Source organism: Daphnia pulicaria, chromosome 2 (genome assembly GCF_021234035.1).
Source record: "Daphnia pulicaria isolate SC F1-1A chromosome 2, SC_F0-13Bv2, whole genome shotgun sequence".
NCBI classification, from domain to species: domain Eukaryota; kingdom Metazoa; phylum Arthropoda; class Branchiopoda; order Diplostraca; family Daphniidae; genus Daphnia; species Daphnia pulicaria.
In genome coordinates, this window is record NC_060914.1 from 12,445,142 (window position 1) to 12,464,126 (window position 18,985).

An 18,985-nucleotide genomic window follows, 5' to 3' on the forward strand; every position below is an offset into this window, starting at 1 on the left:
TTCAACTCAATAGGATTCTGTTATAAATATCTACAAGGACAAACAAACAAAACAGCGGAACGATATGGCTATACACACACGTCCTTAATGTCATCTTTCAAACAGCACAGATAAGAATGGACGTGTGACATTTAAATGTTTGAATAGTCACGTAGACAACACCTGATGTTCAAATTGATTGATCACTCTGATGTCAAAATTATCATAAATTTCATAATTATGTTAAAGAATATGGCCATATATAGTGTTGTGCTCTACAAGGATGAACTCGATGGACCCCCGGATGTAAAAAGGTAACAAGGTCATTTACCAACAGACTCCGCATAGGATAAAATGACATTGATGGCTATTCACGGCTTACCACATATACACAGAAATAAAATAAAATGAACGTTGCAAAAGTCCTTTTAGTGAGCGCTCCAGCTGTTTCGTCAATCAATTGCTGCATCCTATATCTACATATAGAGCTATCATGCAATTTATTTAACTATTGCTTACAGCAATCATCAACTGTATAGCTGCAACGTATAAATAAGACGCCGGAATCGAGTTGAATCTATCCGTCCTCTGCTCTCTGCTCTTCCAGTCACGTTGCAAGTTATCTAATAATTCATCAAGTTAAAATTATAAAAATGAAGGTAATGTTATAACATTTAATTCAATACATTTTGAACACTACTTGAAATTTATTATTTGCGGTTTTAGGGACTATCAATCTTGGCTCTGATGATCGTTGGCATCGCCTGTGTGGTGGCCCAAGAAGAATCAAATGACGTAACTTTAATTTGAATTTGTGGGTCTTGATATTAGGAATAAATATAACGATGATTAATATTTGAAATGCAGGGGGTGGTGTTGGACTTTGCAGCGGATGAAACGGCCATGGCCGACGATAGAAATACCCCTGTCAACTGCCGGAATTGTCACCCCAATTGCCCTCCCAGTTGTCCTAGGAAACCTCATTACAATCACCACCATCATCCTTACCACTGCCCTACCTGCCCACCCAGACCCACTTGCCCCACCTGCCCACCTCCAATTACCTGCCCCACCTGTCCACCTCCAATTACCTGCCCACCCCCACGCACTTGCCCTCCTTACCATTGCCCAACTTGCCCAACTTGCCCAACAAATCCCACTTGCCCAACTTGTCCTCCCAAGCCTCCTTGCCCCACAGTCTGTCCCCCTAAGCCCTGCCTCAATCCTCACCCCATTCTGATCGGAGTCTGCCTGGATTTGGATATCGGCATCGGCAAGTAAATAAGAAGGAATCCGGCAGTTTCAACATGATAACGTTCTTGGCAAATTAATAATATTATTGACTTGTAATTCTTTCTAAAATATTTGGTGCGAGTGGTTTCCATGGGTTCTAATTCTTGCTGTCGATTCACACATTCTGACTCTGTTTGTCGTATTTAAATTCTTCTCATTTGGAACTCTATAATTATTTTGATGTTGGCTCCATTGAAATTAATAAAATAATTGGCAGATAAATTAAATCGCGTTTGTTAATTGTTTTACTTCGGCGGGGATATGGCGGAAGCTGTGGGCCAATCACATTAAACCCGTCATTCGATCCGCATAATGAATTAAATAAAATTAAAAAATGTTTAATCAAGATGTTCAAAAATTTGTTTAATACATTTAATAATAAAATACATTTAAAAGTGCTAAATCATTTTGGGTGGACACCTTTATTTGTTGGAATTTTAAATATTTTCCATATAAAACTTTGTGACCTTCCATTTTTTCCCATGTGTCCGTAATAAAATTATTCAAACTGTTGTCTTCCATAATTAATCATTACCAAATAATTAATAAATTACAATCAGCTATATTGTTGCGCAATAAATGCCCACCGTTTTACGTTCATTAACCGGCTGACTAAACCCGTGAAATCTTAGAATGCTGATTGACACTGAGTGCTTCATTTGACTCTCCTTGAACCTTATATACGATAAATTCAACAAAATAACCTGCAGGGAATTATTAGCTCATAAAAAGTGGATGGAGTGGTGCCCGGCAGTTATATTTCTTCAATGATTATAATGTACACTATTATTATTACTACGCATCAAAGTGTGTAATTATTGCCGAGCTGGAATAAAAGCTAAATTGCTCTAATGATAACAGCTGTCAATAAAAGACCAAATAAGAAATTGTTGCAATAATTAAGAATAAGAGGAACCTCATTTCTTCTTCCTTTTTTGTTTGACAATTATTGTGTTGCATCAGGACATATCCGAACCGACTGTTGTAGGGACAGGTATAAATAAGAGATGCTGGCAAAGGTGGATCCATCACTCGTCCTCAGTTTGTTCTCACCAGTTATTCACTACCTTTTCCATTCTGTTCGTATTAGCTCAACTCTGAAAATTCAAAATGAATCAGGTATGATCAGAACAGTCCTAATTTGTTTCACTGTCGGGGTCAGGATCGATCCTGCCTTAAATCTTGGCCAACAGTTTAGTTAATTATCGTTATAAGACTCAGATTTTTTAAGATTGTTTTAACATTCTCTTTAATTGCTAAAATAGAAATTGATTTCGCTGTGTCTGTTGTCTACTGCTATGATTTTCATCGCCACTTCAGCAGAAGCCTCACCAACGGTAATGGAAATCCCTGGGAACATCGACAAGCGTCTGACTGATCCTCGTTGCGCCACTTGCTCCGATGACTGTCCACCCTATTGTGGGCCGATCACAACTCCTTATCCCGTCACCGAACCCCCGTGTCACGATTGCCATGACACCTGCCCACCTTATCACAAACCACCGCCAAAGACCAAATTCCCCAACCTTCCGTCCATCACCTACAGCACCAACTGCGATTTCTGCGAACACGATCTTTACAAGCTCACCTGCGTCGCGACGCCGTTTGATTGCGCCGCCCGTTGCGCTGTTGATTTGAGATGCAGCCACTTTACTTACATCACCAATCTCAAAGGAGGAACTTGCATCTTGAAAAAAGCTTTCGGTTCCGGCGGCGCCTGGGCGTCGCCCGTTCCGTCGCCGTCGCATTACGTCTGCGGTTACATCCCCAAACGGGCCCTGATTGACATTTTCCTCAATATTTGCGTTGGATTGAGCATTACCGGTTCTAGTCATAATTAATTTATAAATGGCATTTGTTAATTGGGGAACATTTAACTATTCGGGAATTTTGTATGGGGTAATTTCTATTTGAATCGGGAAATAAATTGGTTAAAGAAAAAAACAAATTCTTACTTGGAGTAAAGTGATGATAATATACAGTAAGGAATTCAATTTTAAATTAATATGCTGAGCGTTCTAAGTGGAGCCAATTGATCCAATTTGTTGAAAGTAAATTGGGATAATTGAATGTAATTGATTAATTTCGTAAATGTCCGTTTTGAATGCTGAGTGTCGTATATCAAAATGATTGTCTAAATGCACACTTGTAAAGGAGTTTGGTATCTCGAAAAAAATTTTGACAACTATAAATAGACTAAATTGTCATGGAATTGTATAGCCTCGTAGCACAAACACTAAATACTGTACATGAAACTCGGCTTGTCCGTGTGACATCTATAGAAATACTGGAGAAAGTGAAAAGTCGAAAGACGGCTCGCGACTATCCCGAGACTGAACTGCTTATAAAGCTAAAGTTTTTCAATTTACAATCAATTTAACAGATTACTAATTATTTTCGTCGAATTGAATGTCTGTGATTTTTCACACGAATTTCCATTTCGTGTAGGTCGTTCTTGTCTTCCTTAAATCCAAGGCTCGAGAAATGCTTTCTTTTATGCATTCTGCCAATACAACTCGTATTAGTCTAATTACCCATAAATTATTTATCAACTGCATTAGTTGTCTTATTCCGCATCTTTGAATGTCAGAATTCCCTGTCCTTTTTGCACGCTTTTTGGATTTTTGCGTAATGATAATTTCTAAATATGTGGTGCTAGTGAACCGAAGGCCCTTCTATTTCTGTAAACCTGGGCCTGATAAAAGATATAAGGAAGTCAGTGGCGCCCCTGGCGGCCTCGTCATCAGCTATTTCTCTGTCGAGTCAGTTTCCACCACGTGCATGTATTCCATCAGACTGCTTATATTTGCCATTTTGTATTTGAGTAAAATTTGTTTCACTTGGTTTTTACTGACCGTATTCAACCACAATTCAATGCGAAAGTCGACTTGACTTTCGACTGATCATTATAGATTATTGTTACACACTGTCACATCTCCTTATTCAATATCTATTAATCTCAGAGTCCCACGTCCCAGACATTGTGTGTGTTGTCTTGTCAGGTTATGTTCATAGATCATGGCAATGGGCATACCCAGTTTCCAACAAAAAGTTCCTGATCTGATGCTTCAGCTAGCTTTGTGGCCCAACAATGGTGGGTGGATTATAAACAAGGTGATAACATTTCTTTTTTTTACAGTTCCTCTTGAGTCTTGACTTCATGGATCATGAGCATTCGTCAATTCCCAGTTTTCACAAAAAGGAACAGTTAAGATATCTACAAACCATATTAACCATTAAACCATACAAATCATATTGATTATTATTTTTTAATTTGTAAAGGAAAAGGTAAAGTGTAGCTCTTCTTTCAGGTTAATTCTGTACAGCTATTCATCGAATGAATCTGTTGGTGTGGTGGTGGAGGTGGGTCACTCCCAACGACTGCAACTACCCCTGCTCTCATAGTTTTTTATGTGTAATGACTTGTGGTCATGGATGATAAGGTGATTATTTTGTCGGTGGAGAATCTTGTGTGAGTATTGGATTATCTTGTCTTTTGTTTTAATTGTTTGCTATTTCAAGTGAGTGCCGATGAGCTAGAGTAGGGATAGTTTTCATGTATTTGTAGAAACCTTTTGAAACATGTTTTCTTTATAATGCTAAATGGATGTGGCATGGCATTCTAGCTCAATCTGCTCAATCAGCAGTTCAATTTGTTCCTCAATCCATTTGGTTTCAACATTCAATCAGTGATCCAAGTCACGACATAACGGATGTTTCTTTCTGCTAAACAAAAATAAGGTTAGAATCATTTATAAACTTCATTGTGTTTCGTTATTAGCTTTTAAAAGTGGGCTGTTAGTCGTGTTAGTCTGACAAGTTTTTTCAAGGTGATCGTTTATCACATGCCCTTTTTTGGAAAACTATTTAACGTTAAAAATGAATCGAAACCGATCGAAAAACAATTCTTATTTGAGAAAAAGTTTTCATTTCAAGAAATTTGTCTTTGTATTTGCTTCCCAAGCCCCATTTTTAAATTAAAGATTTCAAATGTTCGGACACATTTTTCTGTGAAATGATTTCCTCGATGAGACAGCCAAAGATTTTCGAGTGACGGTAGTTGTTATAGAGAGAAATGGTACCCAAAGTCATTGCCTTTTTTTGTTCAATTTGACGGTGGTCCGATCAGCTTCTCCATTTCTGCGTGAAATAAAAATTCAAATGGTTTTCGTTACGCAATCGGCAACTGACTAGGTGTGGCGGATTTACTTTTGTCGTCGACCGTGAAATCGCAGTAGACGTTCAGGACATTTTTTCCGCCCATGACGGAGTACACTCCGCTTTTTAAATATCCGATTTGTTTGAGATCCGCACAGGATGTTGGCATTTTACCGATGGATTTGGGAAGTCCTCTAACTGGTGAGGGAATAAGAATTAACATTGAGTGGGTTTTGTGCTTTAAAAGAAAACTGGTTTTCTACCTCGGAAATCTTCTTGCAATTGTTTAAGGGCTGAATTTGTGTCCGTCAAGTTTTGCTTAGTTTCTGTCAACCGAAATAAGCGGATGAATCGAATGCATTTTTAAAATTTAATCAGGAAATTCTTTTACTTTCGAAATCTGTCCTCAAATTTTCGATGGCTGAATTTCTTTCCCCCAATTTTCCAGATACTAAATCAATTTTGCCTGAATTTTGGCCAGTTTGAATCTCTGCAAAAAAAGCTTCGATTGAAATCTTTATTGGATTTAATTTAATTTTGATTTGTTATTACCTTCAAACTTGGTCTTAAATTCTTCAAATTTATTCACGGTCTCCTTTAATGTCATATCGGTTTCTGTAATGAATAAGTTTTAAAAATTTAAATGGGACATAAAATTTTTTGTATAAATGTAACGACATTCTTACCGGACAATCTTCTCTGTAAGTCAAAATATAGTTGATTGGTATCTGCCGCCATTTGGTTCAACATACCCTCATATTTAGTAGTAAATACTAAACATGTAACAAAATTAGTTTCTTTCATTTGTCAGTAGTGAAATTACCAGCGGGTATTATTACCTTTACTCAATTGGTCAACGCTCAACGAGAGCGATTCCTGCACTTGAGACTGACCTGTATAATTCAAAAGTAAATATTTTTTTTGAATCTAGTTTCTCAAAATGTTAATAAAATTGAAATTGAAGTAAAAAACTGACTAAGTATGAAGTAATAATAGCAAATTTCATCAAACGCTTACCGTCCAATTGCTTTTTAAATTGTGAAACATTTCCCCCAGAATTTTTTTTTATTTCGGCCAATTCTCTTTTGAGTTGCTCATTCTCGACCTTCAGCTGCTTTTTCAACGTTTCAATCGCGTCATTCGTGTCATTCAACCGCTGGCTCATCTCTGAGTTCGACAAATTAAGTAATTCAATTAATAGTTTCATTTTACAATTGACATAATCCCTACTGTACTTTGCAACTCCTTTTCACATTGAAATTGATCGCCGACAGTCTGTGTGTTGGGGAATCGACCAGCACTGTGCGGGTACATGGCTCTCTGGGCGGTGCATCCCATAACAAATGCCAACAGTAAAAGGATCTAAAATTTAAAAAAGGAAACAAAATATTTTAATTTATTTTTTAGAAACAAAAAAATACTTAAGATTTAAATTAATTAAAGTTTAAACTCACCGTGTACTTCATGACGATTCAGCAGCTAATTTACTCGATGGCGAACTCTGCGATGCCGAATGAAGAAAATGCGAAACTGGCAGTCGTATTTATATGCGTGTAATGCCCCGCGGAGCCTATTGGCCCCGCCTCCCCAGCGATGGCTACTACCACAGCATACGTCACACCGGAATGCCACCCACCGGAAATGCCGACGCTGCACGCTGACTCGGCAAACGGATCAAAATCCCGGCCCAGCTCAACCGGCCCGCTGGTCCAGCTCAACCAAGGCGCTGGTCCAGCTCAACCAAGAATACGATTCAGCGGGATCATTTCTGCCAGCAATAACTCTCTATATAATCGGTACTCTTCAATCTGTGTCGCTCTCTCTGTCTGTAACCCTCGACCAGTGAATACATCGCCTCGTCGTACCTTGTAATCCTGTGTATTACAATTGGTGAACGTGCCAGTTTCGGCACCTGGAATCTCAACAAGGTAAGATCCGATCAAAAAATGTACTTCGTTTAACATTATTTTATTTAAACACACTAGTAATCTTGTGCAAGTTGAAAGCTAACGTAACGGAAAGATAAGAATTTTGTGCATGAATCATACCCCAAGGCAACGTGGATTCGTGTTTTTCGTAAGCAATTTGGACTTTTACTTTTCCCGTCGTTCCAAATAACTTCGAAAATAAACCTACAACTTATCCTAGCCTAATCTTTTACCGATTTTCACGGCTTCGCAGTGCTGATCCTGAATTTGAATTTCACGGCTCCGCCGTGATGATATCGGATGTGAATTTCACGGCTTCGCCGTGATGGTTGTTCGGGAGCTACTACACTTGGTAACCTAAACTGAACTAACCGAACCTAACCTAACCTAACCTAGCCTAACCTAACCTAACCTAACCTAACCTAACCTAACCTAACCAAAGTTAGTGGCAGTTATTTGTTTTTATTTACAGAGTGGTCAATGTTGCAACTTTGGGCGCGGGCTCCGCTATTTAGCCGGAGGTATCCTCCGGTATCCTCTCCATATCCGCTCAGCTGTCAGTGGCAGTTATTTTTTACAGATTGGAAGATGTTGCAATTTAGGAGTTGCTTAATTTTATTCGTTTTGATTCAGAATGATTGAATTCCCCCCCCCCCTTAAGTTGACGAATTGCTAGTCAAACTCATTATCTCCTTGTCGTTCTCCTTTTCCTTTTGCCAGTTAATTCTCTTTTTCTAAAGGGAAGACCGAACGAAAGCAAATCATGTATAAAAATTCAAAGCGGACCTATTTCTCCGTCACGGAATCAGAAAAGAGCGGACTAATTAGGAGTTTGAGACAAACACAGTCACCATTCATATACTTTGCCTAGCTCAAACAAAGATGAGTGAATTTCACACATTGCCTGCTTGTTATTTATAAGTTAGTTGGCCGATTCCCGTTTTTATTATTTTATGAACATATTCCTCTTGGTCTTAACCATAAAGTTCATTTTTTACAAAAGTCGTTTTCACTTCAGAGCTGTCGTAAATTCGAAAAATTAACGAATTTCCGTACTCACTTCGCAAATTTTTCTCCCCTGTTGACATCTGGCCCGTAAATCTAATTGATGCCTTGTTAATTTTCTTCTTGCTAGACCTTTTTCGTTTTTTGATCACTTTTTTCATTTATTCACTTTAATTTGCGAAGATTGTTTTATTTGCAATTGATTTGATCGGTTTTATTTTGATTCAGAGTGATTTAAATTTTTCCCACTGTTGACATCTTATTGCCTGTCAAACCATGTCAAACTCATTGTCTCCTTGTTGCCAGTTAATTTTCTTCTTGCTAGACAATTTTCGTTTTTTTATCACTTTTTTTCTTTTCAAGTTGTAAAGATTTTTTTATTTGCAATTTATTTGAATTGCGTGATATCTTGATAAGCCTGTTCATTTCTTGTCCGTAGTTTATTTATTACCCAATATTCGTTGCCTGCCCGTCGATTTGTCGCCTGATATTCTGTCTGCCCCTCACTTAAACGGCTTAATTTTGTTAGAACTATTCGTCTTTTCCCTGAAAGCTTGGTCTGTTTTAGTCGTGGATGCGTATTCAAACAGTTTAATTTAAGACTGGTATTATTGTCTTTTGATTAGTTACCCGTCACTCACGTTTTTCCGAGTAGCAATTTAGTCAATTGCATTGTGTTTGACCGTGAATCAAATTCGTTTTCTTCTTCTTTTTATACGTAATTTTCGTGTTTTTATATGAGACAGGAATTGTTGTCATTTGATTGGTTATCCGTCACTCACTGTCTTATATTTTTTAATCCGTTAATTCTCGGATATTTATTATTAATTTTAGGTAATAAAATGTTTCGGGATATAGTAGATATAGTAGCCAGAGTGTTAAACCCCGACGAAGAAGAAACTCTTTAAAAAATATTTAAGCGGTTTTCTTTCTCCCTGAAAACAGGCCTATTCTCACTTTTAATTTTAAGTTCCATAAGGATCTATGAATTAAACACTGGTTCAATCAAAACATTTTTCCTTGTGAGAAAGAACAATTTCATTTTAATCTGTTTCTACCACCTTTTATATACTTTGGCGGAGCTCCAACCGTGGTGAGTGAAATTCACATACTGCCGTCTCGTTATTTATAAGTTAGTAAGCCGATTTTAGTCTTTAATTTTTTGTGAACACATTTTACTTAGTGTTAAATATGAAGTTCATTTTTTACAAACGTCATTTTCGCTTAACAGCTATCGTAGGTAAAAAAAACGAACGAATTTCCATGTTCCTTTCGTCACATTTTCTCCCCTAGCTAGATCCCCCCCCCATCAGCGACTCAGCCTCCCCTCTTGCAAGTCGAGGATTTTCCCTTGAGGGTAAAGAACCCAAAACAGGTAGAAACCCCGGCGACCAATCAGCGCGTGAGCACACGGAAAACTCCTCCTCCCAAAACGCTTATTCTTTTATAGTATAGGATTTAGAAGGCCTAACGTACTATTGTTAACATGAAATTCTTAAAGGCTAGAGTAGGCACTGCCAAATTTTTCCGATTCAACTTCAAATTTAAATTAATTAATTATTGGCTTTAAATCAAATTCTATAAACGCACTTTTCAAATTTCACGTTCTTTCTTATATAATTGTAGTAAAATCAGATGGTAACGATAAGATATAGATCCATATTGTTTCATAAGCAGATAAAATTTGTTTTACACACACACGCAAATCTTGAATACCAGTAAAATTACATGAACCTAATTGAAGTACCAACATTTGCAAAAATCAACATATTTTTTAATTGGCGAGTACTGGAATTCAGATGTAGCTATCGACTTCGATATACTAGCCCCATTTTTTTTCTCACTCCTCTCCTTCTTTTCGTTCGTTGTACAGCGTTTTTTTTTATTCAGCATTCATTTTATAGACGATGTAAGTTAGATTGCGTTTTTTTCCCCTCCTGTTTGTATAAAAACCAGTGACTCAAGCTACGACTATTTATGTCTTGAAGGATAAAATATTTCGTCAAAATTTGAAACACTGTACCATGTTACGAATAGATGATAATATTAAATAACGACGTAACGATAGTTCAAGCGAGTAAAATTGAAAAATTTAAATGTATTCATCCTGAGCGGTATGTAATTAAAAATTTTTTTTTAAATCATGTAGTATATGTTGTTACTGTTTCTGTCTTATTCTGCATTTGGTAAGCAAGCAGTTAAAAATCGTACGTCAGTTCCACACCCTGTTGGAAGTTAACAACCACATTTGTTTGTCTCCTTCTCCCTTTCTACGTCTCGAATTATAGCGCAATTATTGGAAACCTATTAATTATTCGAAAGCATAACATTAATAGTATACAATGACTTGACTTGATAAATTTTTCCGTAATGGGAAACCAGACGGGTGTCAGTTAAAATTTCAAGGAAGCACTGATTTGCTGGTAGGATAAAATGATATTCCGTCAAAAGTTGAAAAACCAATAATGTTAAAGTAAACTAAATTTTCAGAGACGGTGGATATAGTGTACAAGAATAACTATGTTATATTACGGTTTTGTTTTTAGATATTTTCATGTGGATTACAGCCATAGGCCTAGTAGTAGACCAGGAGTTCTCTTCACACTCTTATAAATTATTTTTTTTTTGTATTGACACAAATTCACTAGCCGCAATATCTGTTATTCGTTTTTTTTGTGCAGTAAATTAATCTTAGTTAAGATAAAAAGCATAGCAGGCGAGAAATTTTCATTTTCTAATAAGGCAGAAAATAAAAAAGTAATCGGCGTGCGGTTTGTTGGGCTTCCTTGTCTCCCATACCCGGACTGCAGCCGGGTACAGAGAACAGGATGCCACATTAAAGCCACATCGTGATAATTAAACATCTAATAAGGGGAATTCAGTATGATGGCGGACATATATTTGTAAAGCAGAAAACGAGCGAACAATACCGCAGGAGAAAATATATTAAATTAACTGAGGAATACGAGATTTTATGACTAGCGAACAAGCGAGCGCGGAAACTAGAGAACTAGGGAACTTATGAGACGCCACAGCACAAGAAAATACGTTAAATTGATAAGAATAAAGTAGTGAGAATTGAATTATAGGCCTATTGGATTATTGTTGTGTTTTACACTCTCTCGGCGAAAATGGTACGACCTTTTCCAACTCCTGCTAGGCCAGTGGCTGAATATGGATTTTGCAAAGGACAGAGTACCATCAAGGTACCAATAAAACAATAAGGAGCAAGGGAATACATACCCTCCAAATACGTGGTGTTAAAACCATTATTGTCATTTGATAAATTAAATTAAAAAAAAAAAAAAAAAAAAAAAAAAAAAAACACTAATGTAATGGGATGGAGCCGTTTATGGAAAATTATGTTTTTTTGGAGGTGGGGACCCCAACATTTTTTCCCGGTTGTAATTTTGAATCTTTTTCAGCTGTTAGAAAAAAAGGGGTGTTGAACGTTGAAGCGAACTTAAAGTATCCATATAATCGCGCAGAAGTAATTAATTTACATTTGCCTTGATCCAATGTGGAAGAGTAAATAGTTGAAAACATACAAAGATTTTTTTCTCCCCTATTACAAGTAACAATTTTTTTTCTCTCTCTTCGAAAAAGAATAACCAAACAACCCAAGTGCACCCCCTTTTTTATCCATTAACGGAGAATATTTTTTTTTGAGACTAAGTCACACATGCTCATTGTTGTTATGGATACGAATTCTCACGTCATTTATGTCCCTAAATCGTCCCCGCCCATACAAGATTATATTTTTCTCCCATTAAAATTTCATGTTTTGGTTGGGAGACATTTTTCCAATTCCCCCGCTTACAATTTTTTCACCTACAGCACCAACTGCGATTTCAACGATCACGATCTTTACACGATCACCTGCGTCGCGACGTCGTTCGATTGCGCCGACCGTTGCGCCGTCGACTTGCGGTGCAGCCACTTCACTTACATCGCCGATCTCAACGGAGGAACTTGCATCTTGAAAAAAGCTTTCGGTTCCGGCGGCGCCTGGGCGTCGTCCGTTCCGTCGCCGTCGTCTTACGTCTGCGGTTACATCCCCAGCCGGGCCCTGATTGACATTTTCCTCAACATTTGCGTTGGATTGGACATTACCGGTTCCGGTCGTAATTAATTTGTAAATGGCGTTTGTTAGTGAGGAAAATTTATTTATTTGGGAATTTTGTATTTGAATTATTTCTATATTAATCGGGAAATAAATTGATGAAGCAATTTTGAAGTCTAGTTCAGTTCATAACCGCTGATGTGGATATGAAGTACCTGTTTAATTTACTATTGACGTTATCGAAACGATCACAATTAGAACGAAGAATGACTGAATAATTAAGAGGGTTTTAATTTCCATCGATTAGGCCTGCAAGCATTTCTGTTACAAGTATTTTTTTTTATGTGGTTAAATTTTTCTAAATGATATATAATTCGAAAAAATTTTTCGTAAATATCCCTTTTGAATGCTGAGTGTTGTATATCAAAATGATTGTCTAAATGCACACTTGTAAAGGAGTTTGGTATCTCGAAAAAATTTTTGACAACTATAAATAGACTAAATTGTCAAAAAATTGTACAGCCTCGTAGCACAAACACTAAATACTGTACATGAAGCTCGGCTTGTCCGTGTGACATCTATAGAAATACTGGAGAAAGTGAAAAGTCGAAAGACGGCTCGCGACTATCCCGAGACTGAACTGCTTAAAGAGATAAAATTTTTCAATTTACAATCAATTTATCAGATTACTAATTATTTTCGTCGAATTGAATGTCTGTGATTTTTCACACGAATTTCCATTTCGTGTAGGTCGTTCTTGTCTTCCTTAAATCCAAGGCTCGCGAAATGCTTTCTTTTATGCATTCTGCCAATACAACTCGTATTAGTCTAATTACCCATAAATTATTTATCAACTGCATTAGTTGTCTTATTCCGCATCTTTGAATGTCAGAATTCCCTGTCCTTTTTGCACGCTTTTTGGATTTTTGCGTAATGATAATTTCTAAATATGTGGTGCTAGTGAGCCGAAGGCCCTTCTATTTCTGAAAACCTGGGCCTGATAAAAGGTACCAGGAAGTCAGTGGCGCCCCTGGCGGCCTCATCATCAGCTATTTCTTTGTCGAGTCAGTTTCCAGTTTCCACCACCGCACCACGTGTATTGTATATATTGTGTTGTGTATGTATTCCATCAAACTGCTTATATTTGCCATTTGTTTTCGAGCAAAATATGTTTCACTTGGTTTTTACTGACCGTATTCAACCACAATTCAATGCGAAAGTCGACTTGACTTTCGACTGATCAATATAGCTTATTGTTACACACATCTTCATATTCAATATCTATTATTCCCAGACATTGTGTGTGTTGTCTTGTCAGGTTATGTTCATAGATCATGGCCATGGGCATACCCAGTTTCCAACAAAAAGTTCCTGATCTGATGCTTCAGCTAGCTTTGTGGCCCAACAATGGTGGATAGATTACAAACAATGTGATAATATTTTATTTGACAGTTCCTCTTCAGTCTTGACTTCATGGATCATGAGCATTCGTCAATTCCCAGTTTTCACAATAAGGAACAGTTAAGAAATCAGTTTGATTATTATTTTTTTACTTGTAAAGGAAAAGGTAAAGTGCAGCTCTTCTTTCAGGTTAATTCTGTACAGCTATTCATGGACTGAATCTGTTGGTGTGGTGGTGGGGGTCACTCCCAACGACTGCAACCACCCCTGCTCTCATAGGTTTTTATGTGTAATGACTTGTGGTCATGGATGATACGGTGATTATTTTGGCGGAGGAGAATCTTGTGTGAGTATTGGATTTTCTTGTCTTTTGTTTTAATTGTTTGCTATTTCAAGTGAGTGCCGATGAGCTAGAGCTGGGATAGTTTTCATGTATTTGTTAAAAACCTTTTGAAACATGTTTTCTTTATAACACTAGATGAATGTGGCATGGCATTCTAGCTCAATCTGCTCAATCAGCAGTTCAATTTGTTCCTCAATCCATTTGGTTTCAACATTCAATCAGTGATCCAAGTTACGACATAACGGATGTTTCTTTCTACTCAACAAAATAAGGTTAGAATCATTTATAAACTTTCATTGTGTTTCGTTATTAGCTTTTAAAAGTGGGCTTGTTAGTCGTGTTAGTCTGACAAGTTTTTCAAGGTGATCGTTTATCACATGCCCTTTTTTGGAAAAATATTTAACGTCAGAAATTAATCGAAACACACAAAAAACAATTCTGATTTGAGAAGTTTTCATTTAAAGAAATTTGTCTTTGTATTTGCTTCCCAAGCCCCATTTTTTAAATTAAATATTTCAAATGTTCGGACACATTTTTCTGTGACATGATTTCCTCGATGAGCCAGCCAAAGAAGTCCGAGTGACGGTAGTTGTTGTCATAGAGAAAAATGGTACCCAAAGTGGAGTACATGATCGCTTTTTTTCTCTCAATTGGACGGTGGTCCGATCAGCTTCTCCATTTCTGCGTGAATTATAAATTCGAAATTTTCCGTTACGCAATCGGCAACTGACTAGGTGTGGCGGATTTACTTTTGTCGTCGACCGTGAAATCGCAGTAGACGTTTAGGACATTTTTTCCGCCCATGACGGAGTACACTCCGCTTTTTAAGTATCCGATTTGTTTGAGATCAGCACAGGATGTCGGCATTTTACCGATGGATTTGGGAAGTCCTCTAACTGGTGAGGAAATAATAATTAACTTCGATTGGGTTTCGGCTTTAAAAGAAAACTGATTATGTACCTCTGAAATCTTCTTGCAATATTTTAAGTGCTGAATTTGTGTCCGCCAAGTTTTGCTTAGTTTCTGTCAATCGAAATAAGCGGATGAATCGAATGCATTTTTAAAATTTGAACAGCAAATTCGTTTACCCTCGAAATCCGTCCTCAAATTTTCGATGGCTGAATTCCTTTCCCCCAATTTTCCAGATACTAAATCAATTTTGCCTGAATTTTTGCCAGTTTGAATCTCTGCAAAAAAAGCTTCGATTGAAATCTTTATTGGATTTAATTTAATTTTGATTTGTTATTACCTTCAAACTTGGTTGTCAGTTCTTCAAATTTATTCACGGTTTCCTTTAATGTCATATCGGTTTCTGTAATGAATAAGTTTAAAAAATTCAATGTGACAACACGTGTACAATTTTGTGTAGAAACGTAACGAAATTCTTACCTTTCAATCTACTCTGTAAGTCAAAATATAGTTGATTGGTATCTGCCGCCATTTGGTTCAACATACCCTCATATTTAGTAGTATAGTCTAAACATGTAAGAGAATTAGTTTCTTTCATTGGTCAGTAGTGAAATTACCAGCGGGTATTATTACCTTTACTCAATTGGTCAACGCTCAACGAGAGCGATTCCTGCACTTGAGACTGACCTGGAAAATTTAAAAGTAAATATTTTTTTCGAATCTAGTTTCTCAAAATGTTAATTAAGTCCATAACGTGCGAAATTTAAGTTGACTCTTGTTTAGTAGCCATCAAATAATTCGCTTACTATTTGAATTCGATTTCATACAAAAGTAATGATTATTTAATTTTTACCCACAACCGCTAACTCCATGAAGGCAAGTTTTTGACTCGATTCCGTTAAATTAATTTCGGTTGCTGTAATAAGATTAAAGATGTGATTGTAACTCAAAATATTTTTGTTCCAAATACTTGAAATTTCTACCGAATAATCGTTCATCCATTGCGACAAATTTGAATTTTGTTTCTTCCATGTTTTCGTTTACAGTTTTCTTCAAGTCTTCCAACTCCTTTCTGATTTGCTCATTCTCGGCATTCAGCTCCTTTTTCAAAATTTCACTGGTGGAAGTGTCAACAGTGACTGTCGTTTCTGCATGGGAAAAAAATTCAGTAAATATTAAGTATTAATAGCAAATTCCATCAGATGCTTACCATCCAATTGCTTTTTAAATTCTGAAACTTGAACATTTCCCCCAGAATTTTTTTTCATATCGGCCAATTCTTTTTTGAGTTGCTCATTCTCGACCTTCAGCTGCTTTTTCAAATTTTCAATCGCGTCATTCGTGTCAGTCAACTGCTGGCTCATCTCTGAGTTGGACAAATTAATTCATTCGATCAATAGTTTCATTTTACAATTGACATAATCCCTACTGTACTTTGCAACTCCTTTTCACATTGAAATTGATCGCCGACAGTCTGTGTGTTGGGGAATCGACCAGCACTGTGCGGGTACCGTGGCAGCGTGAAACGCACGGGAAAAACCGGATACCTATCGGGGGAATACATGGCTCTCTGGGCGGTGCATCCCATCACAAATGCCAACAGTAAGAGGATCTAAAATTTAAAAAAGGAAACAAAATATTTGTATTTATTTTTTAGAAACAAAAAATACTTTTAACTTTAAATTAATTAAAGTTTAAACTCACCGTGTACTTCATGACGATTCAGCAGATAATTTACTCGATGGCGAACTCTGCGATGCCGAATGAAGAAAATGCGAAACTGGCAGTCGTATTTATATGTGATTCACGGCGGTTGGGTTGCGTGCCAAAAAGTTTTGTTTAGTCAACTCTTCTTTTTTGCTCCAAATAACGTGTTTTTAATCTAGCTTGTAGGTATACAACTATATTAATGCCGATCGGCAACACCATAACAATCTCGTCCGCTCGACACAACCACTTGAAAATATTGTTCAACTCGATACTTGGAACTCACCACCAGTTTTGGATTTCTTTTATTATTATTTTCTTGGGTCAGTCAACTCGTGACGCACTTGAAAAAAGAAAAATGAACCGGTTCTGTATTCTGCTGTTATTGTGACCGCTAGAAACGGTTTGACGTGAAATTTATTCAGTTGAAGGACCTGGCACGTGTGAATTCTTAAGAAACGATCGGAACAACACTAGTTATTCGTTCGTTGTCTTTTTCCAGGTGATTAATCGAATTGTTTTATTTTTTAGGCGTCGCTGAAAATAATTTGCGAATTGTTTTTCGCATGGTGGATCTGCGAATTGATTTTGTTTCCATTAGCCAACATTCCAACAGCACCAAGATTCTGCCGTTATCGGCATCTGGGGATTGAGTTTGTCTTTTTCACCTGGCTGTTGATGAACAATTCCGGATGTCTTGCTGGACGTCGGATTAATCGGTCGACCCGATAAGGTAGGTGCACTGGATTCCTTTTAAATGAGTAACCCACGTCCGTTTGATTAATTTGTGGTGAAGGAAATTTTCCTGGCGCGCTAATGACGACAATCAACAGGCTCCTATCACCACGACATCGGTCTGTGACTGTCCTCGGGTTGATTGAGTATCCGAAATGGACGTCGTTCAACACATGTCCGAATTCCAGTTTCAGTGGGGCTCCTCCGGCGATCGGCTCCAACTTGAATCGTAACTTGTAGTGACGGGTGTATACTGGTCGGTCGGCTCCTCCGTCGTGGTAAAATTTTCCAATAGATAATTAGAGTAAAATTTTTCCGCAATTGTCCCTTTCGAATATGGAGTGTTGTGTATGAAAATGATTGTCTAAATTCATTTTATGTAAAGATGTGGAGCATTTTGAAAATATTTTTGACAAAGATAAATAGGATAAATTTTCATTTAATAGTACAGACTCGTAGCACAATCACTAAATGTATCTTGTGATGCCCACGGCTCGCCCGTCCATCATCTATGATTAGTGGAGAAAGCGAGAAAGTCAGGAGACGGATCGCGACTACCCCGAGACTGAAAAGTTTAATGAGCTCATTTTTTTAGGTTTATTGATTAATTTATCGGATTACTAAACATTTTCGTCGAATTTCTTACCTGTGATTTTTTAGACGAATATTCAAATCGTGTTGACTCTCCACTCCAGGTCTCGAGTCGCTTTTCTATATGCATTTTGCTTTACAGTTTGTATTAGCCATTCATTATTTCATCAATTTCATTAGTTGTTTTTTGTATTTCTGAATCTCCTGTCCTTATTGCACGGTTTTTGTTTAATGATAATTAAAAAAGAAAAACTTTTAGGGTGTCTGAAGGCCTTTAATTTCCATGTATAACCCTGGGTCGTAACAAAGTCTGCAGTCAGGCGGAGGCTCCTTGTGGCCCCCCCTAGCAGCCTAACGGTAAGTTATTTCTGGATTGAGCAAATTAGATTCAGTGCTCCTGTCTGTCATTCTGTTTCCGAGTTAATTTGTTTTATTTTCTTTGTTTTTACGGACCAAACTCGATCACAATTTGATATGCTAGCATATTTTAATGGGCATTCCCTGTTTCCACAAAAGAGTTCCTGATAACCACAACTTCAGCTACCACAAATCAGCTTTATGGCCCAATAAGTGTGGGTGAATGTGATGTTATGGTAAGCCTAACAAGATTTATTTCTCAAGTACATCTTTAAACAGTTACTGTTGATGGTATTAAAATTTATTTATTTCCCAACAGGGTGCGAGCAACATCCTTCAAACAGTAGATAGAGGTATAAATAACTTAGTTGTTGCCTAAATGTGGATTTGAAAATAGTTCCTGGCTGTTTTTAGTTCAGAAATTGGCAACCACTAGGATCCTCTTGTCTTTCTTCTATCTTGATTAATGATCACTGCAAGTTACGTAAAATTTAAAAGATTTATCACATTGACAGC

General features: G+C 37.2%; 4 protein-coding genes and 2 long non-coding RNA genes across 11 annotated transcripts; 4 read left to right on the plus strand and 2 right to left on the minus strand.

Annotated features, from left to right (window-relative positions):
* The first annotated feature begins 536 nt into the window (after positions 1-536).
* Positions 537-1,494, plus strand: LOC124326593 (late cornified envelope-like proline-rich protein 1). 2 transcript variants are annotated; one of them, XM_046785503.1, is made up of 3 exons: positions 537-638; positions 706-774; positions 844-1,494. In XM_046785503.1, the coding sequence occupies exons 1-3, from the start codon at positions 633-635 to the stop codon at positions 1,258-1,260; spliced, it is 492 nt and encodes a 163-aa protein (XP_046641459.1). In that variant the 5' UTR covers positions 537-632; the 3' UTR covers positions 1,261-1,494. The 2 variants fall into 2 exon arrangements, with proteins under 2 accessions (XP_046641459.1, XP_046641460.1); XM_046785504.1 differs by having other exon boundaries at positions 847-1,494.
* A 790-nt stretch (positions 1,495-2,284) lies between these two features.
* LOC124326550 lies at positions 2,285-3,208 on the plus strand. Its single transcript, XM_046785451.1, has 2 exons — positions 2,285-2,391; positions 2,538-3,208. Exons 1-2 carry the CDS (start codon positions 2,383-2,385, stop codon positions 3,111-3,113), a joined length of 585 nt encoding a protein of 194 aa, XP_046641407.1. The 5' UTR covers positions 2,285-2,382; the 3' UTR covers positions 3,114-3,208.
* An 826-nt stretch (positions 3,209-4,034) lies between these two features.
* LOC124326748 lies at positions 4,035-14,563 on the plus strand. 2 transcript variants are annotated; one of them, XR_006915777.1, is made up of 4 exons: positions 4,035-4,096; positions 4,412-4,479; positions 14,017-14,173; positions 14,306-14,563. It is a non-coding gene; the product is annotated as an uncharacterized LOC124326748 (long non-coding RNA). The 2 variants fall into 2 exon arrangements; XR_006915776.1 differs by lacking the exon at positions 4,035-4,096 and having other exon boundaries at positions 4,103-4,479.
* On the minus strand, positions 5,196-6,976 carry LOC124326428 (angiopoietin-1-like). Its single transcript, XM_046785260.1, has 10 exons — positions 6,885-6,976; positions 6,666-6,792; positions 6,448-6,597; positions 6,270-6,323; positions 6,117-6,203; positions 5,983-6,045; positions 5,822-5,920; positions 5,694-5,756; positions 5,482-5,628; positions 5,196-5,412 (listed from the first exon to the last, which is right to left on the minus strand). Exons 1-10 carry the CDS (start codon positions 6,894-6,896, stop codon positions 5,378-5,380), a joined length of 837 nt encoding a protein of 278 aa, XP_046641216.1. The 5' UTR covers positions 6,897-6,976; the 3' UTR covers positions 5,196-5,377.
* A 251-nt stretch (positions 14,564-14,814) lies between the features above and the next one.
* LOC124326277 (restin homolog) lies at positions 14,815-16,888 on the minus strand. Its single transcript, XM_046785007.1, has 12 exons — positions 16,784-16,888; positions 16,514-16,691; positions 16,290-16,445; positions 16,063-16,227; positions 15,933-15,995; positions 15,713-15,766; positions 15,560-15,646; positions 15,420-15,482; positions 15,259-15,369; positions 15,131-15,193; positions 14,920-15,066; positions 14,815-14,851 (listed from the first exon to the last, which is right to left on the minus strand). The coding sequence occupies exons 1-12, from the start codon at positions 16,793-16,795 to the stop codon at positions 14,817-14,819; spliced, it is 1,134 nt and encodes a 377-aa protein (XP_046640963.1). The 5' UTR covers positions 16,796-16,888; the 3' UTR covers positions 14,815-14,816.
* A 95-nt stretch (positions 16,889-16,983) lies between these two features.
* On the plus strand, positions 16,984-18,948 carry LOC124326723. Of its 4 annotated transcripts, none has more exons than XR_006915739.1 (5): positions 16,984-17,288; positions 17,388-18,469; positions 18,594-18,705; positions 18,789-18,822; positions 18,884-18,948. It is a non-coding gene; the product is annotated as an uncharacterized LOC124326723 (long non-coding RNA). The 4 variants fall into 4 exon arrangements; XR_006915740.1 differs by lacking the exon at positions 16,984-17,288 and having other exon boundaries at positions 17,299-17,523; positions 17,583-18,469; XR_006915741.1 differs by lacking the exon at positions 16,984-17,288 and having other exon boundaries at positions 17,301-17,799; positions 18,372-18,469.
* Positions 18,949-18,985: the final 37 nt, after the last annotated feature.